The following is a 26368-nucleotide window of genomic DNA, read 5'->3' as shown; positions in this document are numbered from 1 at the left end:
TTATAATTCAGGAAATATTGTCTCACTTTTCCTCAGATGGAGAAACGAGCACGTGGAATTTGAGTCATTTGCCCGTGTTGTCATAGAACAGAGCAGCGCAGATGGGCGTACTGGGCTTTATTTGACACTGTGTGTGACTGGGTTTGAGAAAAGAGAAGCTCAGGATGAGGTGAAACATGTGTGTGATGGTGCTGGAGACTCCCACACCTCTCAGGACCTCAGTTACCTTAAATGAAGGATCTGGACTAGATGGTCCCCAAGATCTCATCTGCTTGAGCCTTTGTGATTACATTCATCTAGGCTTTACCACTTACCATGAAACCTGTCAAGTCATTAAACTTCTATGGGCTTCACTGTCTTCTTCTGTGAAATACCTCATCTAACGTCCATGTCCCACATGCGGAAACTCAGACGTTATAAAGGGCCATACAGATGTAAACTGATGTGATTACTGTTCACCCCAGTCAGCTGGCAAACCCGCAGGCCCCCTCAGCTCCCCTCACCGGGTTTCCTTGCTCATTCTTTACAGGCAGGACTCAGGCCATCCAAGGTTCCATAACTTTCCTGATCTACATCTCTATAAATGTCTTACCTCTCCTCTTTTATTGCTATTTTAAGAAAATAAAAAGGAAAGACATGTTCTGCAAGTAACCTGTCCTGGCTTGCCCACAATCTCTCCTCCTATGGCTCCTTTTCCATAAAACATCCCCCTTGGCATTTCATTTGTTCTGTCTTCCTAGATGCTTGCATATGCCCGCCAAACGACACTCACTGAGACTGTGCTAACTCCTCACGCTCTCTCCCTCTTGCCCCCTTTCTTGAACCACATTTCTTGAAGGAAAGAATCCTTTCGTCCCAGTGATCACCCCTTCAATGCCCACTCACTCTTTATAATTTGGATTCCATTCCCTCCACTTTGTTTTTTGTTTATTGTTTGTTTTTGTTTGTTTTTAAATCCTCACCCGAGAATTTTTTTTCTGTTTATTTTCAGATAGAATGGGAGGGAGGGAGGAGGGAGGAGGGAGGAGGGAGGGAGAGAGAGAGAGAGGGAGGGAGGGAGAGAGGGAGGGAGGAGGGAGGGAGAGAGAGAGAGAGATCCATGTGAGGGAGACACATTGATTGATTGCCTCCGGCATGACCCGGACCAGGGCCAGGGACTGAAGAGTAACCGAGGTACAGACCCTCTTTGGTCCCCAAGGCCATTCTCACCACTTTGCTAAAACTTTTCTCCCAGGTGTTTAGCAACCTGGGTGCCTTTCAGCTTCTCATTAGCATTTAAGACTGCTGGATTTTGTCCCTTTCTCTGGAAATCATCTCTTAGTTTCTGAGGTTTCCTACACTGATCATCGGATTGTTAACTTCTGTTTTATTCGCTGTTTTGTATTCTTGTTGACTCAAATATATAAATTTTTCCAAATTTTAAACCAGGTTCTTTCATCTTCCTTATTCTTTCAGGCAGGTTGATCTATGCTCATGGCCTTGGCTGTGAACTCTAGGTAAGCGATTTTAAGTTATTTATTTATTTTTATTTATTTATTTTTTATCCTCACCAGAGGACATTTTTCCATTTTTTGTTCAGGTAGAGTGGGAGGGAGAGAGAGGAACAGAGAGAGAGAGAGAAACATCGACGTGAAAGGGACACATCGAGTGGCTGCCACCCGCACAACCAACCAGGGCCGGGGACAAACTGCAACCGAGGTACGTGCCCTTAGCGGGAACCGAACCCGGGTCTCTCAGGACCGCTGAGCCAAACCGGTCAGGGCGCGATTTTAAGTTAATACTAGCGAGACTTTTAGCCCCGCATGCCACCTGTTCTTAAGTGTCCGACTTGTATGTCGACCTCATTATATTTCTAGTGGAGTACATAGCAGTGTGCCTCCCAAACCGATTCCTCTTTCATATTCCTTGTAGATCTTCTCAGGCCTGACTACAACCCCCAACTTCTCCCTGGCCTTCACTCTGGTTCTCTTCATTCTTGTGCATTGCTCCTATTAATGGTCTCATGATCCCCACTGAGATGGAGTCCTCACTAAATATTCTGCCCTTACCCTAGCCCTCTAATTTATCATATGCAGCATTCTCAGGTTAGCCTACCGAATACAGCATTATAGTGACATTATTGTGCTGCATACGACTGTCCAATATTTAGTGTTCTTGAGGAACCGGCCCCAAGGTGTCTATGAACTTATTTGTCACAAAGCATCTTCCAAATACCTTTACACAGCCTCACCCTCGCCTGTTGAAACGGCTCATAGTTCCCTGTGAGTACTGCTTTTGCTCCTCACTCTGTGTACCTGGCCTCTCCTCTACTTCCAGAGCCACCTACTAATACCCTTCCTTCCATGGAGACTTCCCCGACTCTCCTCAGAAGTAGTCACTCCCTTTTCCAGACTCCTACAAATGTGTCTTCAGACCCTTCCTATACTCTGCCTTGTGTGATGAATATTTTGTATAAGGCACATCTTCTGTAGTAGAAGCTAACCCAGACCAGGATCTGTGTGGCTTCTTTGAGTCTTCTCCTGGCCCCTAACAATGCCTGTATATGGTAGCTCCTCAGTAAAATGTTGGCTGAATGAAAGAATGAATGAATGGGCAATTGTTGTTTCTGGGAACCAGACTGAGTCTATCTATTCCAGAGATATTTATGGACATAACCATCACGCGGTATCTGTGCCACTGCTCTGGTTCTAGAGATCCAGCTCGGAAGGACACGAGATTTGTGAATCAAGTGGGATCTCTTGTCACCCAGAGGCCCCCACCTCGAGCTCAACATTCAACTCCAACACTCTGGGCTGATCACATCTACCTTTCAGTGTCATTTCACGCTGACACAGCCTATTACTGCTCCACTGAACTGGATGTCTGAGAGTTTGTTTCCTTGGGCCAGGCTCTCTGGTAAACTTCTCATTAAACAATGAAGAAAAACATGGTGGACTGCTTCTCGGTAGCGCGCATGTATTTTAACCACGCTCTTGGAGAATCAACAATCGGATACTTGCAGTTTAACTTATAAAGCATTCAGGCAACAAGAGTAGCAAGGAACAGGGACAGAGTAACAAGGAACAAGGAAAAGTATGGAACAAACTTTTAATGGTCCTAAATATATGCCTATGGCTAGAATTGATGCTAAAAAATTGTCTTACTAAAATATTTCTATCATAGGAGTCTGGGGATAGAAGACGGGATAACTAAAACATGATAGAGAAATAATCCACTTCCTAATAATAGTGACACATTATTATATTACTAGTCATATATTATTATCATAGTTATTATTATCATTCTGAAAATTCACACAAATAGCTAGCTAGCATCACTTGAGTGCCTCCTGACTAAAACATGTGTGGACATGTGGCTTGTCTTGCACGTTCCCTTTGCTCCTCACAATGTAGCTACAATGATGCATTATCCTCCATTTACAGATGAACTGACTGAGGTGAAGCTGGTAGTGGTTAAGCACTTGGGTGAAGATCACACAGATAGAATGGCAGAGCCAGCTATGTTCAAGAACAACAGGAAATGAGAATCAAATACAGCACCCATTTTAAAATAAAAAGATATAAAATAAATATTAATAGCTCTATAAAATGATGTCTAATTCCCGGAACTTACGTATGTCACGGATATACATAGCAAAGCAATGTACTTACTCTCTGTCGATTACGAGGCAGGTCACAGCTTCTGCGGCTATTACGTTTGCTGTTCGCACGTCCTCCCTACACAAAACACAGAGAAACATTGAAGTAAAATAACCTTTAATGCTGAAGAAAAGTGTTCATTGTGATTCATTCGGGAAACCTATTAAATTATGCATACTCTTCCGGATTTAAGCTTTGCTCATTTTTCAAATTTCTTTGTCCTGAGGATCTACCTTATTCTTGTCATGAATTCAGCACATGATTTTTACAGTTATAATTCAAGGGCTACAATCTTCAAACTTAAAGTTTCACTTATACAAGTGAAACAAAATTTCATATCATCATTCCCTATGCTCATTGGGGAATTAATAAATTAATTACATAATGATAAAGACAGTCATAAACATGGGCAGGTGAAATTTTTTAATGAGTGAAAATATATTTCTGGAGTTGGAGAATCCAATTAATATGTGCGTGAATTTATCATTATAACCTTGATAACAACTGACCTGTTTCGATTATTTCCTCACTTCGGAGACCCTGCTTTTATGGGGGTAACCTTTTGGCAACATCTAGTATATAGTTAGTCATCTATGCCAGAACTTGTGGTTCATCAAGAGTATTTTACCAGTTATCATCACAGTGACTGCAATGTTTATATAACGTCTTCCTAATAATAATAATATATTATTATGTCATTAGAAGCTTCTAATTGGTCACCATATAGAATATCTATCAATCTCTTAAACCTGTCAAAATCTGCCCTGATATCTCTGTCTTATCCAGGGTCAAAGGTGGATTTGGTAAATTAGCATTCACCCTTCATTTTGAGCTATAGTAACTACTTAATCGTACCACTGTCATAAAAACCTAAGTTATACTTGAAAATGTACTCTTTCCTAGAAAGGTAAATTTTCTAAGTTAATATAATTAATGATGAATATTTGTTTGACATACATTACAGAGATATGGACATAGGAAATAATATAATGTTAACACATTTTAAAAAGCATAATTAAAACATTATCTGTCTCTAATAACAGAATAGAAAAAATAACAGTCTTAAAAATAAAGATATTTCCAGTGGATTTTTTTTTTTCTTCAAAATACAGAGTTCTCGCATGTAATTCTGAACTCTGTACTTTGTCCACCGGTCTTTTCTCTTTCATTACACCACGCTGCTAAGATCACTGTTGCTTTATAGTAACTATTTTGCACTTAGTATTTGGTAAAGCAAGTTTCCCCCTGCTAAAATTCCTTTTCAGAAATTTCTTGATGATATTCTTCAACATTCATATTTCATACAGACTTTTAAATTTTTTTTCCTCTTCTGAAAAACCCACATTGGGACTCTGGTAAGGTTGTATTACATTTATACATTGATGTCAGAAAAAGGGCTTTCTGATTATATTAATTTCCCTACTTGTTCAGAAGTAGTTTATTTTTGTCCCTAAATAAGATTTCCTAATTTTTTTACTTGGATCATAGCATTTAAATTTTATCCTCACCCGAGGACATATTTGCATTTATCTTCAGATAGAGTGGGAAGAGAGATAGAAACATTGATGTGAGAGAGACACATTGACTGGCTACCACCCACACGACCCTAACCGGGGCCAGGAATGAACTGCAACCGAGGTACGTGCCCCTAGCAGGAACCAACCCCAGGACTCTCTGGTCCATGGGCTGAGCTCTAACCACTTAGCAAACTGGCCAGGGCTGGATTATAGCATTTTTTAAAATATGTTTTTATTAATTTTTTTAGAGAGAGAGAAAGGGAGACAGATAAAAACCTCAATGTGAGAGAGAAACATCGATCGGTAGCCTCTTGCACGCCCCCTATTGGGGACTGAGCCCACAGCCTCGGCATGTGCCCTGACCAGGAATTAAACCAGGACCTCTCAGACCGTGGGTTGACATTCAATTCACTGAGCCACACCTGCTGGGCATCCTAGGATTTTAAAAACAGTATTCTTAGGTATTTTTTGTTTTTTTGCTTTTCATCATTATTTTCTCTTATGAATGACATTCCTTTCCCATTTCTATTTCTCATTGGTCATTACTTATGAAACAAAAACCATATTGATCATTGTATATTTTTAACCTACCTACCATACTAAGTTCTCTTGTGACTGTAAAATTTCATTATCCTCTCCACAACTGCCCGTATCATCGTCCCAGTGCCTCCCTGACATTCTCCACCTGCCAGCCACACTGGCCTCCTTTGCATTACTGAACACCTCTCCCCTAACATACCTTCCCTAAGCCTAGGGATTTGTCAACTCCTTGCCTAGCTCACCCCGATTACCCGCTAGATCTCAGCCTATGTGCCCCTTCCTCGGGAAAGGCATCTGAAGGAACTAGAACAGGTTCCCTGTTTACTAGGTCTCATGGCCTTATGCACCTCTTTGTCCAACCACCTATCACTGTTTATAATTTATACATGTATTTGCTCAATGACCCTATGTTTCTCCAACAAAACCACACAAGGGCAGGTTCCAAGGCCAGTTTTGCTCCCCATCTTATCCTAAATGGCTGGCACCTAGCAGGTGCTTGGGAAGGGTGAGACAGGGATGGCAGAGTTCAGACTTTGGAGTCCCACCGTCTTGGTTTTATAAGACAAGCTACAAGCTGCATGAGGGCTCAGCTTTCTCGTCTGTAAAACTGGGGATGGTAAGACCACCCCCTCATTGTGTGGTATTAAATGAGATAATCAAAGACTCGTTTACCGTAATGCTCAGCACAGAGAGAGCAATGTGTTCTGCTACTTATTGCTTCTGATTCCCCTATCACCAACCCTGTCATGTCTGTCCCTTGGAGCACCGTGTTTTAGGAAACATTCCTACACAAGAACAAAGCACGGGTTTTCTTTTTGCTCCATAGAAGTAGACAGTATGTTTTCAACTTCCGTATCACTTTCTGCGTGGGGATTTTTGGTGAAGTGGACACAAGTAGAAAATGTCAGTAATGCCCATCAGGTTTTCCATAACTGTGTCAGTGGCTTATTTCTGAGGTGGCTGCTCATGGTAGCAAAGATCACTGAGAATTGCTGCCAGTGTAGAAAAATGATGACAAAAAAATACCCCATCACAGCTTTGTAGAGAACAGCGTGTTAAACCTCACTTTCCCGAAAACGTATTTCTATCTTGGCAATTTAGAAACCGCTCATGCTCTTTCAAAGTATAATATATACACAATAATGCTTCTTCTTGATAATATTTTTTGTGCATATAACTTTTAAAAACTATTTCATTACACATTTTCAATGTTTTAAAGCTTCATATTATTATCTGGCCTAACTTAGATATACTTTTGAAAATGAATGCAGTTTTCATGTAACAGCAAAAAATACATAGATCTTTTTAAATGTAGAAAGGGGAAAAATCATAGATCAGAAGAGTGATGTAGTTAACAGCAATAGAAAATATTTTATTTTAAAAAGGAAAATGTGTAAGTTATAGCCTACAGTGAGGCTTGGCACCTAGTAAAGTGACATATATCCAAACAGAGGAGAAGCACAACATGGAGGAAAACAACATATTAAACAAGAGATGATAATATTTTCTAATTAATGAGCATCTAGTATATCTCAGGAACTATATTAACTCACACAAATCTCATTTACTGCATCTAACAGAAGGTGGGTATTCTATCCCAGATTTACACGAGGGGATAAAGGTTAGGTGACACACCCAAAGTCAGACATAGCAAATGAGTTGCAGCCCTGGAATAGATCTGGCTGGCTCCAAAGTCGATGTTCTCTCCACAACAGTCCACTGTTGATACACTCTGCTATCGTATTTTTAAATTACACAACAGTTCTAAATTAATTTAATGCAAGATAACTTCTGAGTAGCAAGTAATCATAATGTCTGTTCATCATTATAAAATATATTTTATTGTTAATAACAACAGTGTTTATCTGTTTATGAGTACCCAACTGGAAAGCTAATTCAATAAACCATTTTAATTGCCAAACTACCAGAATTTCTATCCATGGCTATTTCCTAGCCCTGTTATGATACTTTATAATAATGCTATGTAAAAATCGCAAATTATTCAATACCACGTTCGTTCAATGCCCAGCTCATGTTGCCATTACACTGTCATTGTACCTCTATAAGGTGCTTAATGCCATTATGCAAGTCCATGCAGGTCTATAATGCCATCCCTGTGTTCTCAGAGAGCCTGCTCCTATAAAAGATCATATACTGTCTTACCTAGTACTGATATATATATACCCCTTATTTTATGGGAGACAGTAGAAATTTGTAATGAGAGAATATTACTCATGTAAGGTGACAATACTGTGACTTACTGTGTATGCTTATTTTTTTTTTTTGTAGCTCAAAGGACCATGATAAAGCAAATATCATTTGGTTTCACATATAAAATATTGCATACTCATATAATACAGAGGTCCTAATAGCTTCATGCTGTTATTAAACTTATCTCTATTCATACATAGCTGTTATGATACTGGTTTCCCACAGAACTTTGGCTAAGTTAGCAGGGTTTTTATGTAATATGGGATTAGACAAGGGAAAAAGGAAGAGAAAGAGAGGTGGTATTATTTTTTTAAAACTAAGCTTTGTTTCCGTTCTAGTTTTTGGCAGAGTAAGGTATTTGATGATTTCTAATAGACAAATATATGAGATTTTTGGAAGAAAAAAAAAAAAAAAAACACTGACCATGAGAGAATTTTATAACTAGAGTTATAAGATAAGGTAGAATATACTTAACTTTCATCAAACACATGTTGCTTGAACTCACAGTACATTTCTTTATAGGAAGTAAATGTAAATGTATCTTATAACAGTCCAGGCCTAACATGCACATTGTCTTTAAAAATCAAGTCTCATATTCACCCATTTCTGTACCAGTGTTAGTTGATTTTACCATGACAATTAACAAGCATGCACTATTGCAGAAATAGCTACTGTTTGGCAGATTAACAGACATTTTACAAAGTTGCTATTGATTAATGAATAATTACTGTCCAAGCAATGCAGTTTAGTGTTGTTCTCTTTTTAAGCATTTTTGGAGGAGTTAGAAATTCCCTTCAATGAAATCATAGAGCATGAAAACTATCTAAAAATATTTGCAAATAACAGTTTTCTGTGCACTGACTCTGATATTCTTTGAACTTCATCACTGGAATCTTCATCATCGCTATATCCCAAAGTGGAATCACTGTCTGTATCTGAGTAATCCATAGCAAGGGTTTAACATGGACCCTTCTTGTTCTCAAGCAATTCTCTTGTGTCTCGTGGCTGGTAGAGAACACTACAGTTGATTGATATCTCAGGGGAACACAGAGTGCACGAGGCCAAGGTAGAATGTAGTTCATGCAAAGTTTCTGTCTGAGTAAAGGCTCTCCCTTCCCAGCTCTAGAGCAACGTGACTGCCACCAAGAGTCCTGGCACTCCCGCAGTGCCAGCCTTCATGGAAACTGACACCACTCCAACTGCTTATAAATTTACAGCAATCCATGGGTCAGAGCCCTTTATTCTCAGTCAAATGCAACCGTTTAATGTCCACAGTTAAGTATGGATCACACAGGACAAAGTAAATTCTTTTCATCTCAAAATCAAAGGCAATCTTACTACAACAAGTAGGATATTTTAAATTAATAGGATATGACAAGCATCAAAGGACCACTTAAAGTGAAATTATACTTTGAATATATTATGAGCTGGCATTGCAGAGTTTATGGTAAATTTAACTGTGTTATTTAAAATTTGATTCCCAGAGCAGATAAGTATTCTTGAAGAATAAGTTGTTTTGTACGATTTACTTTCTATTTAGTCATGAAGTTATTCCAACATGACTTATACCACCCATATTCTAATAGAGCATACATACTAAGAGCAAAATGAATTAAAATATGCAAAAAATTTACATGTCTTTTAACCAAGCTTGGCACAGAGTACACAGCCAATAAATAATAGCTTGTCATCACCATTGTAGTCGTCATCATCATCATTTTAGGGAAGCATGTGACCCTTTTAAATACACATCCTTTCGTGAAACCTCCTTTCCTAAGTTTCTATAATAAAGTTAGTCTCCCAATTCTTTACCAACACCACTTTCTCAATTTATTTTCTTGAATCCTTTTTCCTAGTTCACTGAAATCTAGGTGTTTTTCCCAAATTCTCTTTTTGGCCTTCTTTTTTATTGTTCTGATTTCTCTTATTAGGGAAATCTCACATAATCCTATGGCATCAACTATTAGATTGAAATCAATGACTTCCAAATCTTAACTTCTAACACTTAACCTCTCTCCTGTTGGACATCCCTGTCTGGAAGTTCCATTGCAATCTCTAATTCAAACCTAACTCATTTTCTCTTATCCTCAAAACCACTATTTTCCTTATCTTGGCAAACAACCTCATCATTCTTGCATTCACCTAGGCATAAAAGATTTGTGTTTTTAATGTTCTCTCTTCCTCAGTGCATACGTCTAATCATATTGGCTTTATCTTTGCCTTTTCTCCTATCTCCATTCTTCCTTTGTGTTTCAATAGCCACTGTTCTACTTTGGGCTGTCACCATCTCCACCTGGAATGCTAACACCACCTCACAGCTGATGTCACGACCCCCACTCTCCTGCTTTTCTCATCCATGTCTCACTTGCACATTTTCAAATGTAAGTCCAGTCATGTTGACTCTTTGCACAAGAGCTTTCAAAAGAAGCATTCCCCAAAAAGAAGTGCCTATACTTTCATTTAGAGTTTAGGTCCTCCAGTATCTGACCTATCACATTCCCAGGCTCTACATGGACGTTTACAGACTGTCCTCTGCTGCACTTGAGACAAATAACTGTTCCGTTGCCCTATGCCAGCTGCTATCTCCAGGCTGTGCACACGCAGGTGGCTCCTCCAACCACGCCCTCTTCCGATTCAGATGTTCATATGTGCAAACTTCCATAATCTCTCAATAGCACATTTTTTCTAATATATATTTTTTATCTTTTTAAATTTATTTTTATCCTTTTTTTTTGTTTGTATTTTGTTTTTTTCAATAGCATCTTTTAAAGAAAAAAAAATTCCCATAAAAATGTCTATGCATAATTATAGGAAAAAAAGTTAAAAAAAGAGTGACAAAGAGAGAAATAGAAAAATACCATAAAATCATATGCCAAGAGATAATTAAGAGCAATACCTTCATGAATATCCTCCAAACACTTTATTATTCTTAAGTATTCACATGTATCATGAATATAATAATAATGTCAATAATTATTTTAAAGCATATTTACTGGGGGCTATGTATTCTGAATGTCTGAACCCTTAGATCTAGTGGGGACAGATGTTAAATTAGTAGGCAAATGCATAACTGAAAACATGGATCCAACAGCATGAGATCAGAGATGTATTAGAGAGCACCTCACTTGGCAATTCAGAGGCAAGACAATCTTTTTTGAGGACATTAAAAACTAAGTCCTGGTCCGGCCAGTGTGGCTCAGTGGTTGAGCATTGACCCATGTACCAAGAGGTCGCCTGTTTGATTCCCAGTCAGAGCACATGCCCAGGTTGTAGGCCAAATCCCCGGTGGGGGGCATGCAGGAGGGGGCCAATCAATGTTCTCTCTCATCAATGTTTTTATCTCTCTCTTCCTCTCCCTTCCTCTCTCTCTAAAATCAATAAAGAAAAAAAAATTTTTAAACAAAAACTAAGTCCCAAAGGATGTTAGTATGTTAGCAAGATGGGTCATGTGATATATTTTTTAGAAAACAAGTAGAACATATGCAATAGTCCTGAGGTAGAAAATAGCTTATTATAAAACACAAAGGTTGGAATTTAGGGGTTGAGGAAAAGAAGGCAGGGACCAGGACACTCCAGAGAGGAAGACAGGACCACATCAATGCCTGTAAGTTACTAAAATACTTATTTTAAAAAATATATTGTCTAAGTGAACCATTTTTCCTTTATCATATTAAATAAAATCTTAAAAATTAGTTGAAAAGCTTAAGCTCCATGGACAACAAAGCTAGGGATGGGGTGGCAGAGATGGGGAGGAGGGTGTCAATGGGGGAAAAAGGAGAAACATCTGTAACAAAAATAAATTAATAAAGAAAAAAAGAAAGAAAAGCTTAAGCTCAATGCAGGGAAACAATTTGTATGCCATAATGAAATAAAGTATCAAGAAAATTATTTTAGATAAATAATTTTAGAACACTGATGGCCTTTTTACTGATTAAAATGAATGTTACTATATAGCCATTTGTATATTAAAGAACATATGTGAATGGAAAATATGATCTCTGCCCTTTGGAATCTTCTGATGTAGAATACAGGAACAATAAAAAAGCAAATGCATAAAAATCAATGTACTATCAAACATATATATCAACTCATGATGAGCCAGAATTGAGTTTAGCACAGATGTCTTTCTGGAGTCCACCCAGGGCAGTTTCTGGTTTCTCATCAGTAACAAGGAGTCATGACATGATCTTAAGGAGTTAAAGAGAATGCTTCTCTGAGCATAATGAGTATAAGTGTTATCCATAAAGTAACTCCAAAGTGTATTCTTCTTGGTAGCATAGTTGAATATTTCCATTTACAGTATCAAGTCACTTCCTGAGAGAATGCAAATCCTCTTGGATCTATACCCATGGAAGGTCCCAATAAGTAAAGAGAGAGTAATGAGCCCTGGCCGGTTTGGCTCAGCAGTTGGAGCATCAGCCCATGGACCAAAGAGCTGAGGGTTTGATTCTGGTCAAGAGCATGCACGTCGGTTGTGGTTTGGTTTCCAGCCCTAGTGCAAGGCAACCAGTCGATGTGTCTCTCACATCAATGTTTCTTTCTCTTGTTCTTGTTCTCCCTCCCACTCTATCTGAAGATAAATGTAAAAATATTCTTGCATGAGGATTGAGAGAGAGAGAGAGAGAGAGAGAGAGAGAGAGATGAATTTGTGAGAATTCAATTTTTACTTCTTTTTTCACATATTCCTGCCAGGTTGGTGACATGATGAATTTTTTATGTGACTTACAAACTTCACATTCTGTGCATGCTTCAGTGATAATAAACAGACATTCATTAGGTTGAACTAAATAAAATTGCCCTTTGTTTTTCAGATTAAAAATGGCAATTTATTGAAAATTTCATTTGGTTCAACCTAATATATGGAATTAGTAAAAGTAAAAGGGGAGAAAAAAGCAATTGCAGAAAGACACATATCGCTACCACATTTCTGTTGTGCTCTCGTTGGGACACTAGCTTAACGGGAATTGAAGAGTTCTCCATATTGCTTCCATATTCCATATTTTAATGCAGTCATTCTTCTGAATGTTGATATGATTGATGGATTTTGCTCTTCTATCTAATCATTAAAGATCATTCTTTCTATATTCCATCATAACTAGGATAAGAAATAACCAATGAAGAAATTCTTAAAGCTAGTTTTGTTGTTGCTGGCGTACGATTGTATTTACCCTGTGCTCTGACTTCACATGTATTAAACTCTTCTGCAAAGTCTTACAAATTTAAAGAATGGCTCCCTAGAGTGTATTTTATGGAGAGAAGGAAGAGCTTATTGTTCCTGTTTATTCTTGTTAGATTAGTTGTTTGGAAGAACAGATTTAAATATTTTCATGCCATTGCTGTTTTTGTTGTTTTTGGTTTTTAGGGGCCCATTTGATCTTTTTCTAAGTGATTTAGACATATTTTAAGAGAAAAACAAATTTAAAAATCAAACCTGGAATGCAACATAATAGATATTCAGTTCATTCACTAAAATCAAACACTCGCTTTCCTCTTAATTCTATGTTTCCCCTTCTCTGATTCCTCTTATTCATAAAATAATCTGAATTAGGATAAACAAGTTGGTGCATTTTACTTTTCAGAGTCTTCATGGAATTTTGTAATGTAATTGGCCAGAAAAGCTTAAATTTTAAGAGGAGATATTAATAGAAAAGTATTTTATGGGTGTCTCGTGGGTCATGAGGACTTCAGAGAATAAAATGATACATTGATCGTTTCCTTTTCACAGACCTGAATATTAATTCTTCCATTTCCCCTACCTTTAAAACAGAGGACAAGGGAGCATGTTGGAATGATGACTGGATAATGTGCTAGGGAATCTCAATGACGCATGTTTGCAATGAACGTTAAGTTGCGTGGTCACATATTTCTAAGGGCACCTAAATAAAGCGCCTTCAAGCCAGGAGGGTGTTCTCTCTTGTCAAGACTTCTAGGCCACGGCAGGAGCGGGTCTTTTATTTCTTGTTCTATTGCCAAGTTAGCATGAGACCCAGAGAAAATGCCCCATTTTCTGTTTCATTTTTCACATGTGAAACAGTGATTGAAATCCTATCTAATGGTTACAATTTTACAAACATGGACACTTTTTTAAAGCTCTAATTATTGAGGTTTTCAATGCTCCTGAGACAACTTACACTGAATTCAATCATATTTCTTTAGATAGAAAGGGATAGTATAAGCCTGTAATTGTGATGAATATGTAAGTGTCATATCATGGCATGGGTTTTCATAATCATATTTTTACCTGTGACCAATACATTTTCACATAGAAATCAGACATGTTCATTTGAAATAATATATTCTCATAATCAAAGGTCAAGTATAGTGTAAAGAATTATCTATATAGCCACATTTTGATCATTAAAAATGGAGATTTTAATTGGACTTAAGAAAGAGAAATACCCAAAATTTTAAATAGAGTTAAACTATAAAAGATATTTTTTTTTCTTACTTGCTCATCATATATTTGCTATTTTGTATTAGTTGACTAAACAAAATATTTTGGTGATTTCAGAATTTACTGCATCTAATTTGCTATAAGTCTATTCAAATTGAAAATAACTCTAAATTAAAGATAAACAGAAGAGGTAACACCATATTGTTTTCCATAGTGGCTGCACCAGTCTGCATTCCTACCAGCAGTGTACTAGAGTCCCCTTTTCTCCACACCCTCGCCAACACTTGTTGTTTGATGATTTATTGATGGTGGCCATTCTGACAGTTATGAGGTGATACCTTATTGTTGTTTTAATTTGCATCTCTCTGATGATTAGTGATTTTGAGCATTTCTTCATATGTCTCTTGGCCATTTGTATGTCCTGTTTGGAGAGGTGTCTATTTAGTTCCTCTGCCCATTTTTTAATTGGGTTCTTTGTCTTCCTTTTGTTGAGTTGTATGAGCACTCTATATATATTGGAAATTAACCCCTTATCTGATGTATCATTGGTAATTATGCTCTCCCATGCAGTGGGTAGCCTTTCTGTTTTGATGATTGTATCTTTTGCTGTGTTACCTCAAAAAATAAAAAAAATTGAACTTCCATTTGACCCAGCGATCCCACTTCTAGGAATGTACCCTAAGAAGCCTGAAACACCAATCAGAAAGAATATATGTACCCCCATGTTTGTAGCAGCACTATTTACAATTGCTAAGATCTGGAAACAACCCAAATGTCCATCAGTAGACAAATGGATAAAAAAGTTGTGGTACATATACACAATGGAGTACTATGCAGCTGTAAGAAAGAAAGATCTCTTATCCTTTGAGACTACATGGAGGGACCTGAAAAGTATTATCCTAAGTGAAACAAGCCAAATAGAGAAAAACAAGTATCATATGATCTCACTTATTTGTGGAATATAATGAACATAATAGTCTGAGGAATGGGGTAGTCCCAGAGACGTGGAAGTGGGGTACAGACTGACAATCCCCCGAAGAGTGGTTGGTGGGGGAGAGATAAACCACAGAACTTATATGCATGTGTGCATGAACAATGGACATGTACAACAAAGCTGGGGACAGGGCAGGGAGGGAGGGGTAGGGGGGAAATCAGTGGGGGGAAAAAAGAGAAACATCTGTAACAAAAATAAATTAATAAAAAAAAAAGAGAAAAAAACAGATAAACAGACAAAACAACTTAATTGGTAAAGAAAGAAGAGTCATCTTTATGTGTATACAAGGCCAATTTGAACAAAGATTGCTAAAGCCAAATCACTGCAAACAACATAAACTCTTACAGTTGGTGTTACCTAGTTAGAAAAAGCAAACAGAGTATTGGACTTACTAAATGTATCAATCAAATTTTACCAAAAATTTTGGTGTAATAGACATACTCTACCTGCTCAGCCCCTGATTTAAATTATACATAGTATAGTGGGCTTAAAATAGTACACAGTGTTAATACTAAATATTTGAAAGCCAATTTCTTTACTATATAAAGAGTTTCTACAAGTCAATAAAAATAAAAAATACAACACTTCACTTTAAAAAATGAGCAAAGACGATAACAGACAGTTCTATAGACAAGAAATGGCTTTTAAACATATGAAAATATATCTGTCTCATCACACAATGAGAAAAATGCAAAGGGATGTAGAAATATAATCTAGTACAGCCATTGGAGACAGTTCAGTTTTGTATAACAATTCAGTGCTATTTACTAAAATTTTCTTGCCATTATTTACCCTATATATATGCTCACACTTTGGGAAAATAATGACATTAAAAGAATATTACTATAGCATATGCAAACTTGAAAATATGTAATAACAAAGATGAAAAATGTGAATGTCCATCAATGTGGGACAGATTAAATATAATTGTATACAATAAATGCAAGGAAATGTTAAAAATCATATTAAAATAATGAAAGAAAGTAATAAAATAATATACATATATGATCTTCAGGATATCTTAAGTGAAAAGACCATGGTATAGTACCATCAGTGTATGCTTTCATTTATGTAAAATACATACAAACAAATAAGTATATATCAAAATGCATGGACTACCCAGCCGATGTGGCTCAGTGATTGAGCATTGACCCATGTACCAAGAGGTTGCTGGTTCGATTCCTGGTCAAGGCACATGCCCAGGTTGTGGGCCAAATCCCCAGTGGGGGACATGCAGGAGGTGACCAATCAATGTTCTCTCTAATCAATGTTTCTATCTCTTTCTCCTTCTCCCATCCTCTTTCTCTAAAAAAAATATCAATAAAGAAAAAAAAATTAAAAATTCATGGATTGCTTTGGAATGTATGCAGGTAAAAATCTTAACAAATGACTGTGTAAAAGCACGGAGGACATAGACAATTACAATAAAATGTAATTATAACTGCCCTGGCCAGTGTTGCTCAGTGGTTAGAGTCTGGGACCAAAAGTTCGGGTTCATTTCCAGACAGTTGAAAAAGAATAGAGAAACTACAAACATTGCTGTGTCTTTAAACACTACAGTAAAAGGCAGGGAGCAATGTAATTATCAGCCTAGAAAGGAGGGCAGCAGTCAGATGCCAGAAGGACCTAGAGAGAGGTCCAAACTACTTAACACAGGTTATAAATGGTGAACTCTCAAGTAACACTGCACAAGTGTCTCCAGGAAACTTTTCAGCCTGGAAGCATTTCACCTTGATCCTCAAGAACAAACTATTTATATCTAGAGAAAGCCTAAAATTAGGTAGGATTAAAACTTTCCCATAGATATACCCAAGGAGATCTGTCAACAACTAACTTCCTGAATGATATTTAAAAGCTCTTAGTGTCAAAGCAATAGAACGGCTAAAACTCTGATACCCACCATCTTTGATAAGAGATTTTCATAAGAACAGAAAAACATCACAGTATATACTATCTTTTGCTATCTACAAATCCTATAATCCTGGTTAGACTGGCAACAAAGGCTGTCATTACACTGCCAAGGGAGAAAATTGTTGTAACAAAATATTAGTATACTAGCTGACATTTCTGTACATTGACTATGGTGTTATTCACGGTACTGTGTGCTCTAAATAAATGTCTAAAGAAGAAAGTGCAATTGCTTCTCCGAAATATGTCCCCTTCCACTTTATTTCTACCTTCCATATGCAATTTTCTATACCGTGTGATCCAAAGAGCATGGGCATTGAAGTCCAAGACACTCAGTTATGGACCCTACTAGTCACACATCTTTAGACAAGTGACTTAGCCTTGCCGAGCCTGAGTCTGCTTATCTGTAAAAAACGGGACTATGCTGTCGACGTTGCAGGGCGATCAAACCTCAATGAAATCATCTAAATGAGGACCGCTGGGACAGTTCCAGCACTTACAGGCGTTCGTGAACATTCCCTGGCCCAGCTGGCTCAGGTGCCTTTTCATTCCCATGGAACATATCAGTATTTGGGCATTTGATTTTGTTCCATAATTCAAGTTCCACAAGAGGATGGCAATCCAGACCATCAGCTCTACACATAATCAGTCACACAGAGGAGCAACGCTACAGCTATGGCGGGCTGCCTGTTGCAAGGGGGCAGCAGCGGTATAAATCATGCTTCTCTTGAGAAAGCACTCTGTTTATATTTTATGAACCCTTTTTTGCTGGAAAGCACAGCTCCAAGCCATGGCCCAGCTCTAAAAGGCGTATGCATCTCCCAGAACACAGGTGGTGCTGGCTTTATACCCTTTTCCTGTCTGCTCCCTACCTCCACATATATCATGGCCCTTTTGCCTCAGTTTCTCAATTTCCCAGGGTATTGATCTTTCTTCCAATCTCCTTTCATATTTTTAAAAAGAAAACAAACAAAGCAAAACAAAAAACCCTGTGTGAAATGGGAATATCCTCAATAGGTTACAAACACAGTGGTCTGCTGCCTGGGCATCCTTCACCCCAAATCAGATCCTCTGAAGGCTGCTTCGTGCCACCTTTGAGATACACACATGATGCATGGTGACCCTGATTTTACTCCCAGTGTGTATGGCAAAGGCCCTGACATGTGTGAAGGGCTACGGGACAGAAGCGGAGAAGACAAGCAATCACCATCCTAAACCAAGTAGAGTGCTTTGGTACTACTGCACATAACCCATTTAGTGGAGATGTATTGTTGTTTTATTTTATTTTATTATTTTATTTTATTTTATTTGTATTATTTATTTATTTTTTATCCTCACCCAAGGACATTTTTGCATTCATCTTCATACTGAGCGGGAGGGAGAGAAAGGGGAGGGAGAGAAAGGGAAGAGAGAGAGAAACATAGATGCGAGAGAGACACATCAAGTGGTTGCCACCCACACGACCCCAACTGGGGCCGGGAACAAATTGCAACTGAGGTACGGGCCCTTACGGGGAACCAAACCCGGAACTCTCTGGACTGAGGGTTGACGCTCTAACTGCTGAGCCAAATCGGCCAGGGCTGTTGTTTTTATTTTAAAGTCTTTTTCTGGATAAGGTCTTTTCTATCTAAATAAATGGTAGGTGTTCATTAACTTCCTTTCTGCAGATGGCCAGGAGGTCAAATCGTGTATTTTACTGACCAAAAAAATAAACTTGGAAAAATAAGCTAGTTGTAGCCCCTTTATCTGGCTGGATAGAAAGCATTTTTAGAAACTGCAGCTGCCTAATAGGAAAATGGGCGGGGGTGGGGGAGTGTATTCAAACTTCATGTTCAGGGAAATAATGTGGTTTCCCAAATCGGCCTACAACATATTTGACTGAAGCTCTTGATTCTGTTCCTAGCCACTCCCCCTCTGGGACTTGTGGTGACTTTCTGACTATAAGGTTGTACCACACACTCACTAATATTATTCTTGCTCCTCAAAATGAATGCGCAATTTCACTTTAGATACATTTAGCATCATCATAAGAGCTATCCAACTGAGAAGGTACAGGAGTGGATTATGTACATTTTCAAAAAGGAGCTTTTTATAATAATAGACTAACCAGCAGAATGGGCCAGTGCCAAGCTTCAAACTTAGAACAACACAGTGAACACAATCAGATGAGAAACAAACTAGCCCTTCTGTTGCCCAGCTTATTTATAGCACACTAACAGAGAAACAATTGGCCACGTTACCCATGACAAAGCAAAATGTGATCCACCTGGATATTTAGACAAACTTCTAAGCAAAACACAACTAAGGCATCTTTGAAAGGTTATTGTTCAAAAATGCAAGAAGGATGGAGGTGCTTCTCTGCTATCTTGGTGGACATCATTGGGGGGACAGAGATCTCTGAAAAAACATGTACACACACAAAAGGTTATTTTACTAGCTATTACAGAGATGAAAAGTGATCACCTCTCATACATATGCGGCTTCCTTGGTATAATTTCGTCATGCTAACAGACATTTTAACATCTTAAACCCTCTTCAACAGTTTAAAGAGAAAAATGGCATATGAAAAGGAATATATATGAGATAAGAAAATATTACTCAACATGTGTATTACTCCGCATGAACGTTTTGAGATGTCTGGCTGTCATTCAACCCCTCTTAGCCTTTGGCTCCCACTGGAAGAATAGTGCATGTCAATATTTAGCCCGTGTGTGTGTGTGTGTGTGTGTATGTGTGTGTAAAATTTGAAAAAATAGAAATGCTTAAAATAACCACTGCATTCCCTGGATGGTTTGGCTCAGCGGTTAGAGCTTTGGCCTGCAGACCAGAGTCTTGGGTTTGAGTCCAGTCAAGGGCATGTACCTTGGTTTTGGGTCAGTCCCTGGACCTGGTCGGGGTCCCTCAGGAGGCGATCAATCCATGTGCTTCTCTCACGTAGATATCTCTCTCTCTCTCTCTCTCTCTCTCTCTCTCTTTCTTCCTCTCTCCCTCCCTCCCACTTTATCTTGAGATAAATGGAAAAATATCCTTGGGTGAGGATTAAAATAAATAAATAAATAAAATAAAATAAAATAAAATAACCACTGCAACCCAGGCAAGTGTCAACAACAAGATCCATGCTATATTATGTAAATTCAGTATTTTTATAATATTAAAAAATTTATTTTCCTTTATTGATTTTTACAGAGAGAGGAAGTGAGAGGGAGAGATAGAAACATTGATGAGAGAGAACATCGACTGGCTGCCTCCTGCATGCCCCCCACTGGGGATCAGGCCCATAACTTGGGTTTGTGTCCTGACCAGGAATTGAACTGGTAACCTCTTGGTGCATGGGTTGACATTCAACCACTGAGCCACATCGGCCTGACATGTTATATTTTTAATATGTGGATATAGCCTAGGTGATTATGCCATCTATGCCCTACTGCACATGGCAAACCGTAGTTTCTATCTTATGTCTGGTCTCCAAACTGGGATTAAAGCAGTGAGTAGCAGAATTGTTGGGCTGACAAGTAATACCCAAAGGCGACATTGGAAAGTAATGCATTGGTGATAAAAATCTATGGCCCATAGACTCAGAGAACCTGAGCTTCAAAATTTAAATAAGCATTTGCCAAAACTTTGTCATCTTGTTAGTGAATTAGTTGCTACGTTTAAGATATTTTTTATATTTTCCAGAAATTCTATCTAGGACAATGAACATGAGATAAAGTATAACATTTTAAAAGTTCAAGTAATGATTTACATAGATAATTCCAGAAAACATGTAATACCGTTGTTGGTCCTATTGTAAATATTTTGAGACACTGTGGAAGTTGACAAAGTTTCCCAAATGACTCTCACTGCTCAGCAGGCTTTGTGTAAAATGTCATTCCTAGCCCTGGCCGGTTTGGCTCAGCGGTTAGAGCATCAACCTGCGGTCCTGAGAGACCCGGGTTCGGTTCCCGCTAAGGGCGCGTACCTCGGTTGCAGTTTTTCCTGGGCCCTGGTCGGTTGTGCGGGTGGCAGCCACTCGATGTGTTCCTTTCACGTCGATGTTTCTCTCTCTCTCTCCCCCACTCTACCTGAACAAAAAATGGAAAAATGTCCTTGGGTGAGGATAAAAAAAAAAAAAAAAAAAAAGTCATTCCTAGACTCCCAAACTCATGAGAATTAAAATATTTGAGTTAATGTTTTAGATTTCATTATACATCTTGTTTCTTAACTGCTGTTTAGCAGAATGGATAAAGAAAACTACTGCTGTATGTTCCCCCATGGCTTTGGTCTTGCCTAAAATGCACTGCTTTGTCCAAAGAGCATCTTTGAGGCAACCCTTCCATGGAGTTCCGAGAAGTTCAGGAGGCTGAGAGGATATTTCTGCTGCTGGGTAACCTCTTGTTCTGGTCATTCTATTACCTTACAACTAGCTGCCCTTGTGTCTCTACTGCAAAATGTTCACATCCCACCATTTAACTGCATTCTCACTATGCTTTCAACCTCATTCAAATCCAATCCTTTAATGATATGTCCTACAACTCCTCTGAGTCCAACTAATCTTGGGGGGTAAGGGGTCAGGATATCCTATGGCATTTAAAGAGAAAGTGAGACTTCTTGTCCATATACACATAAATGTGACAAGATCAGCTGTGCAAGTAATTTGTTACTACTAATAATTGAAGGATGCTTTTGAAAAATTTATTTTAACTATAGATAGGATTTTAACTATATTATAGGATTACTCCTATAATAAAGCATGCTTATTATGTGTCTTTACAACTTACTTTCTTGGACTGACAAAAATGGGAGAAGTAACTGGAATTACCATAACTGAAAATTTATGCTACATATCTTAATACTTCATACACGGGCCATCCATGGTTTGTGATCTGAAAGGGCTTTTTTGCTGCATTTTTAAAAATTCTTATTGGATTTATTGTGGTGATATTGGTTAATAAAATTATACAGGTTTCAAGTGTCCAATTCTATGATACATCATCTGTATATTGTATTGTGTGTTCACTACCCTAAGTCAAGTCTCCGTCAGTCACCATTTATCCCCCCGCCTCACACACTCATGACTGGGTTATTTCATTGCTATTTTAAAAACAAGCATTGAAAAGAAATAAAAGTGAACAGTTACTTCCTTAGACGATTGCAAAGAGAAACTAAGAGAGGAGCCAAAGGCTCCATCCTGCCCTTTGCCGCAATCCTGCCCGGTATTCAGCGACTCTCTGCAGGGCCAAGGATAACTTAATAGCACGAGGCCTGAATTCCACAGGGCACTTCAGGGTGATCATCTCATCCTTAGCACAGGTTCAGTTTCAAAACAGGTCGAGTAGACCTTTCACCTACTTCTTGAAAAAGTGTTAAAAAAGAATCAACTATAAAACGCAAGTGATCCAGTAACCTAAAAACTCCAGTATGAAGTATCTCTGCAGACATCTGAATGTCTGCTTCCTTCTGGAGTTGGAGACAGTTTAGACCCTAAAATGGGTTTCTTCCAGTTGGTAATAAAGAAAAGCTAGTATCTCTTAATTTCACTGAACAATAAAGCAACCACCTACTTTGCATATATTAATTTGATGAGTTTTTTCTTTTAAGATTTTAAGAAGATATGAATAAAAAAATACTTTTTTTCACTGATTCATAAAATAGCATCTCTGTGACCTTCATCTATTTTATTAAACTGAAAAAGTACCATCCATACATATCAAATGTAGGTGGATCTGACCTCTAGTCAAATACAATTAAAAACATATTTATGTTTCCTTATTCTCACCCCCTCCCCCAAAAAACATTACACATTTGTGGCTGAATTCTGAAAATCACAAGATCACAAATGGGTAGATAAAATAATTAAATCCCAAAATGTTGATATATCTCTGTTTTATCGGGTTTGGAACCGCTGACAGAGTGGTATAAATTAAGGCAATAATGAATGTGATAACCTGTCTGAGCTTACAAAGAAATCAGACGTTTTCAACTATTGAACTATGTCTTAAAGGAAGAACATCTTTGAGGATTTCAGAACAGGAAAGAACATCCAGATATTATTTAATCTACCTCTTTATACCATGCACATATTCCTCCTGTTGCTGTATTTTCCCATGTCCTAACAGAAAATGATTAAGACAGTGTCAAGTAAATAAAAGGCTCAACAGAGGTAGTCTTCTTAATGACTTCCTTTTCCTGCCCTCTAGGGTGATAAAATTATTTTTCTTCATTAAAATAACCTGCAGGACCTCAGCATTTAACCAGGGAAAGGACTGAGCAATGTGACAGTTATTGGAAGTGCACAGGTCTGGACACCATACTTTGATCATTATTACAAAAATATGATGACATCAATTTTTAAATGTCCCAACTGATTTCTTTTATAATTCACTCTATAGTGTGGTCTTTAACAACTGAAGTATCATCAGAAATTATTCCTTCAGAGAAATGCAGTTCATCTGTTACTTCATCATCCATTTATTACTAAAATGGCATTCAGTGTTAAATCAATGTGTTCACATGTACACACACACACACACACATATATATATACACACACACATACATAATAAAAATAAATATAAAAACATGATATCATTTAATCAATTGTTCAGAGAAGGAAAATAAAAAAGTCAGGGTTTACGTTTAATTTTAAATTTGAGTTAGAATGTAACTAGTTCTAAGCTAAAATAATTTATGGAAGCTATATATATTTTTTTACTTTTTCTTTATTGATTTTAGAGAAAGAGGAAGGAAAAGGAAGAGAGAGATAGAAACATTGATGAGAGAGAGCATTGACTGGCTGCCTCCTGTACCCCCCAGCGCACTGGGGATTGGGCCCACAACCTGGGCATGTGCCCTGATTGGAAATCGAAACAGCAACCTCTTGGTGCATGGGTCAATGCTCAACCACTGAGCCACACCGGCCAGGCAGGAGATATATTTTTTAACTCATGAAAGAAAATAGATCATTTGGTCACAGAATTAAGGGCTGATTAAAAAAAAATTTTTTTTCTTAGACTTGTTTTTTCTGACTCTAGGAAATACCTAGTAAGATATATAAATCCCAGGACTTGCATTTTGTTGACTTAACTGATAACATAGGTAATGATCACCCTGATGCTATTTTGTATAAAGAAAAAAAAGGCTTTCAAACTTATTTAATTTTCTCTAATTAATATTACTATCATTTTGTGTGTGTGTGTATGCAAAATATAGCCCAAATTTGAGCTAATTTCAAAGGTTCAGCTGAATTAGAGCTTGCTAAGTTTTACTGAGCAACTACTTTGTTCTAAGAACTGTACCCGCAGTGCTTGCATGCATTATTTCATTTAACCTTCACCAAAATTCCCTTGAGGTAGGTATGAAGATCACTGTTTCATGCCTGAAGATGTCACTGCGGCTTCCCATACTTCACTGGCTACTCTGTACTCTGAAAAACTATAGGAATTACTGATTGAATCACTTTACAGGAATACTACATTACAGTGTCTCATATTTTCATCTGATTTTGTTTGAACACTCTGTCTCTATATTGACATCTTGAAGGAAGGGGCTGGCTGTTCTTATACAACACACCTGGCAAAGAGTTACATATATAATAGGTATTTTTAAATGATTCCATAAAGAAATAAATGCATGCCTAGTGATAGGTAGCTGGGTTCTGTCGTCATTTTGGTAGCCTCTTAGTTCCATCAGCAAATAAAGGGAAGTGCTATTATTTGTCACCGATGTCTTTTCACAATGTATAATATGACGTGGGAAGGGACACAGATTCTCCCATTTCCTCTGGGTCCCTTTTATCAGTGTAGTGCATGTGGGCTCATGATGTACCCTTGCTCCCCAAACCCAAAGCTGGGTCTCTTTAGGGGGGTTGTCCTCGGGCAACTGGAATCTAGGTATCTATAAGTGAGCAGGAAATGCCTGGGGATTTACTTGGAGAGGGTGCACTTATCCAATGACTGGGGTTAAGGGCATGAACACTCCAGTTCTCATATCCTCAGTCAGCACAGTGACCTGCACTGTGGCCAGACCTTCCTTTCCCTGCAGAACTGAGCCTATGTGACACTCCCTGAGGTTTTGCTTGATATTTAGTACACCCTCACTTGGCTCCTTTCTCATTTGGTCCCGTTTCTGTCCTTCCATATCTATTGTTCCTGGCAACACTTCTTAGGTAAGTCACTTTTACGGGAAATTTGGTCTCAAGCTTTGCTTCCCAACAGGAAAGAAGCGTGTGCTTCCAGGTCGCCGCCATGCATTTCAGACACGGAAAATAACTGTGTTTTCATCACCAGCCTCAGTTAAAGAAATGACCCTGGTCCTGGCTGCTTTGGCTCAGCAGTTAGAGTGTCAGCCTGTGGTCCAGAGAAACCCGGGTTCAGTTCCTGCTAAGGGCATGTACCTCGGTTGCAGTTTGTCCCTGGTTCTGGTTGGGTCATGCGGGTGGCAGCCACTCGATGTGTCCCTTTCACATCGATGATTCTCTCTCTCTTTCCCTCCCTCCCTCCCTCCCTCCCTCTCACTCTATCTGAATAGAAAATGGAAAAATGTCCTTGGGTGAGGATAAAAAAAAAAAAAGAAAGAAATGACCTTGTTGTAGTAAATAGCCCTGTGTAGTTACTGTCCTTCCAAAAAAGATGTCTACACCTTACCGAGAACCTGTGAATGTTTATTAATGGCAAAGTGAAATCAAGTTTGCAGATAGAATTAAGGTTTTGAACCAGCTGACCCTAGATTATCACAGGGTCCTTAAGAGTGGGAGAGAGAAGGAGGAGTGAGCTAGAGTGCTGCAGTTGGGAGACCGGACTGGCCATGCTGGCCTTGAACATGCAAAGGGGCCCCGAGCACCGGCATGCCGCAAGTCCCAAGAGCTGAAGAGGCAAGGAATGGGGTCTCCCCTAGAACCCCCAGGGGAAACTTCGCCCTGTCAAATCCTTGATTTTGACCCTAGTGAGTCCCATTTTCAGTTTAATCCTCCAGAAGTCTAAGATAATAAATGTGTGTCATTTAAGTAACTAAGTTTTGAGTAACTCTATTACAGCAGCAATAGGAAGCTGATACCACCACTGTTGATTTACTTCTGGCTCTGCAAACTAGCGGCTAGGTGACCTCGGGCAAGGTACGTTAACCTCTCTGCGCCTCACCTGTCTAATTGATTAAATGACTATGTACTTTGTAGGGGTGTTCTGAAGAC

General features: G+C 38.3%; 1 protein-coding gene across 2 annotated transcripts in view; it reads right to left on the bottom strand.

The window, feature by feature from the left end:
* PRKG1 (protein kinase cGMP-dependent 1) overlaps positions 1–26368 on the bottom strand; it is a 1169747-nt gene that overhangs the window by 140233 nt on the left and 1003146 nt on the right. For both annotated transcript variants that reach the window (XM_036265967.1, XM_036265966.1), the window contains exon 8: positions 3651–3716. In XM_036265967.1, coding sequence (XP_036121860.1) covers positions 3651–3716 — 66 coding nt within the window. The remainder of the gene's footprint in view (positions 1–3650; positions 3717–26368) is intronic.

Source organism: Molossus molossus, unplaced genomic scaffold (genome assembly GCF_014108415.1).
Source record: "Molossus molossus isolate mMolMol1 unplaced genomic scaffold, mMolMol1.p scaffold_m16_p_17, whole genome shotgun sequence".
In the NCBI taxonomy this organism is placed as follows: Eukaryota; Metazoa; Chordata; class Mammalia; order Chiroptera; family Molossidae; genus Molossus; species Molossus molossus.
Note: the sequence above shows the minus strand (reverse complement) of the source record. Positions and strands in the feature narration are given on the sequence as shown.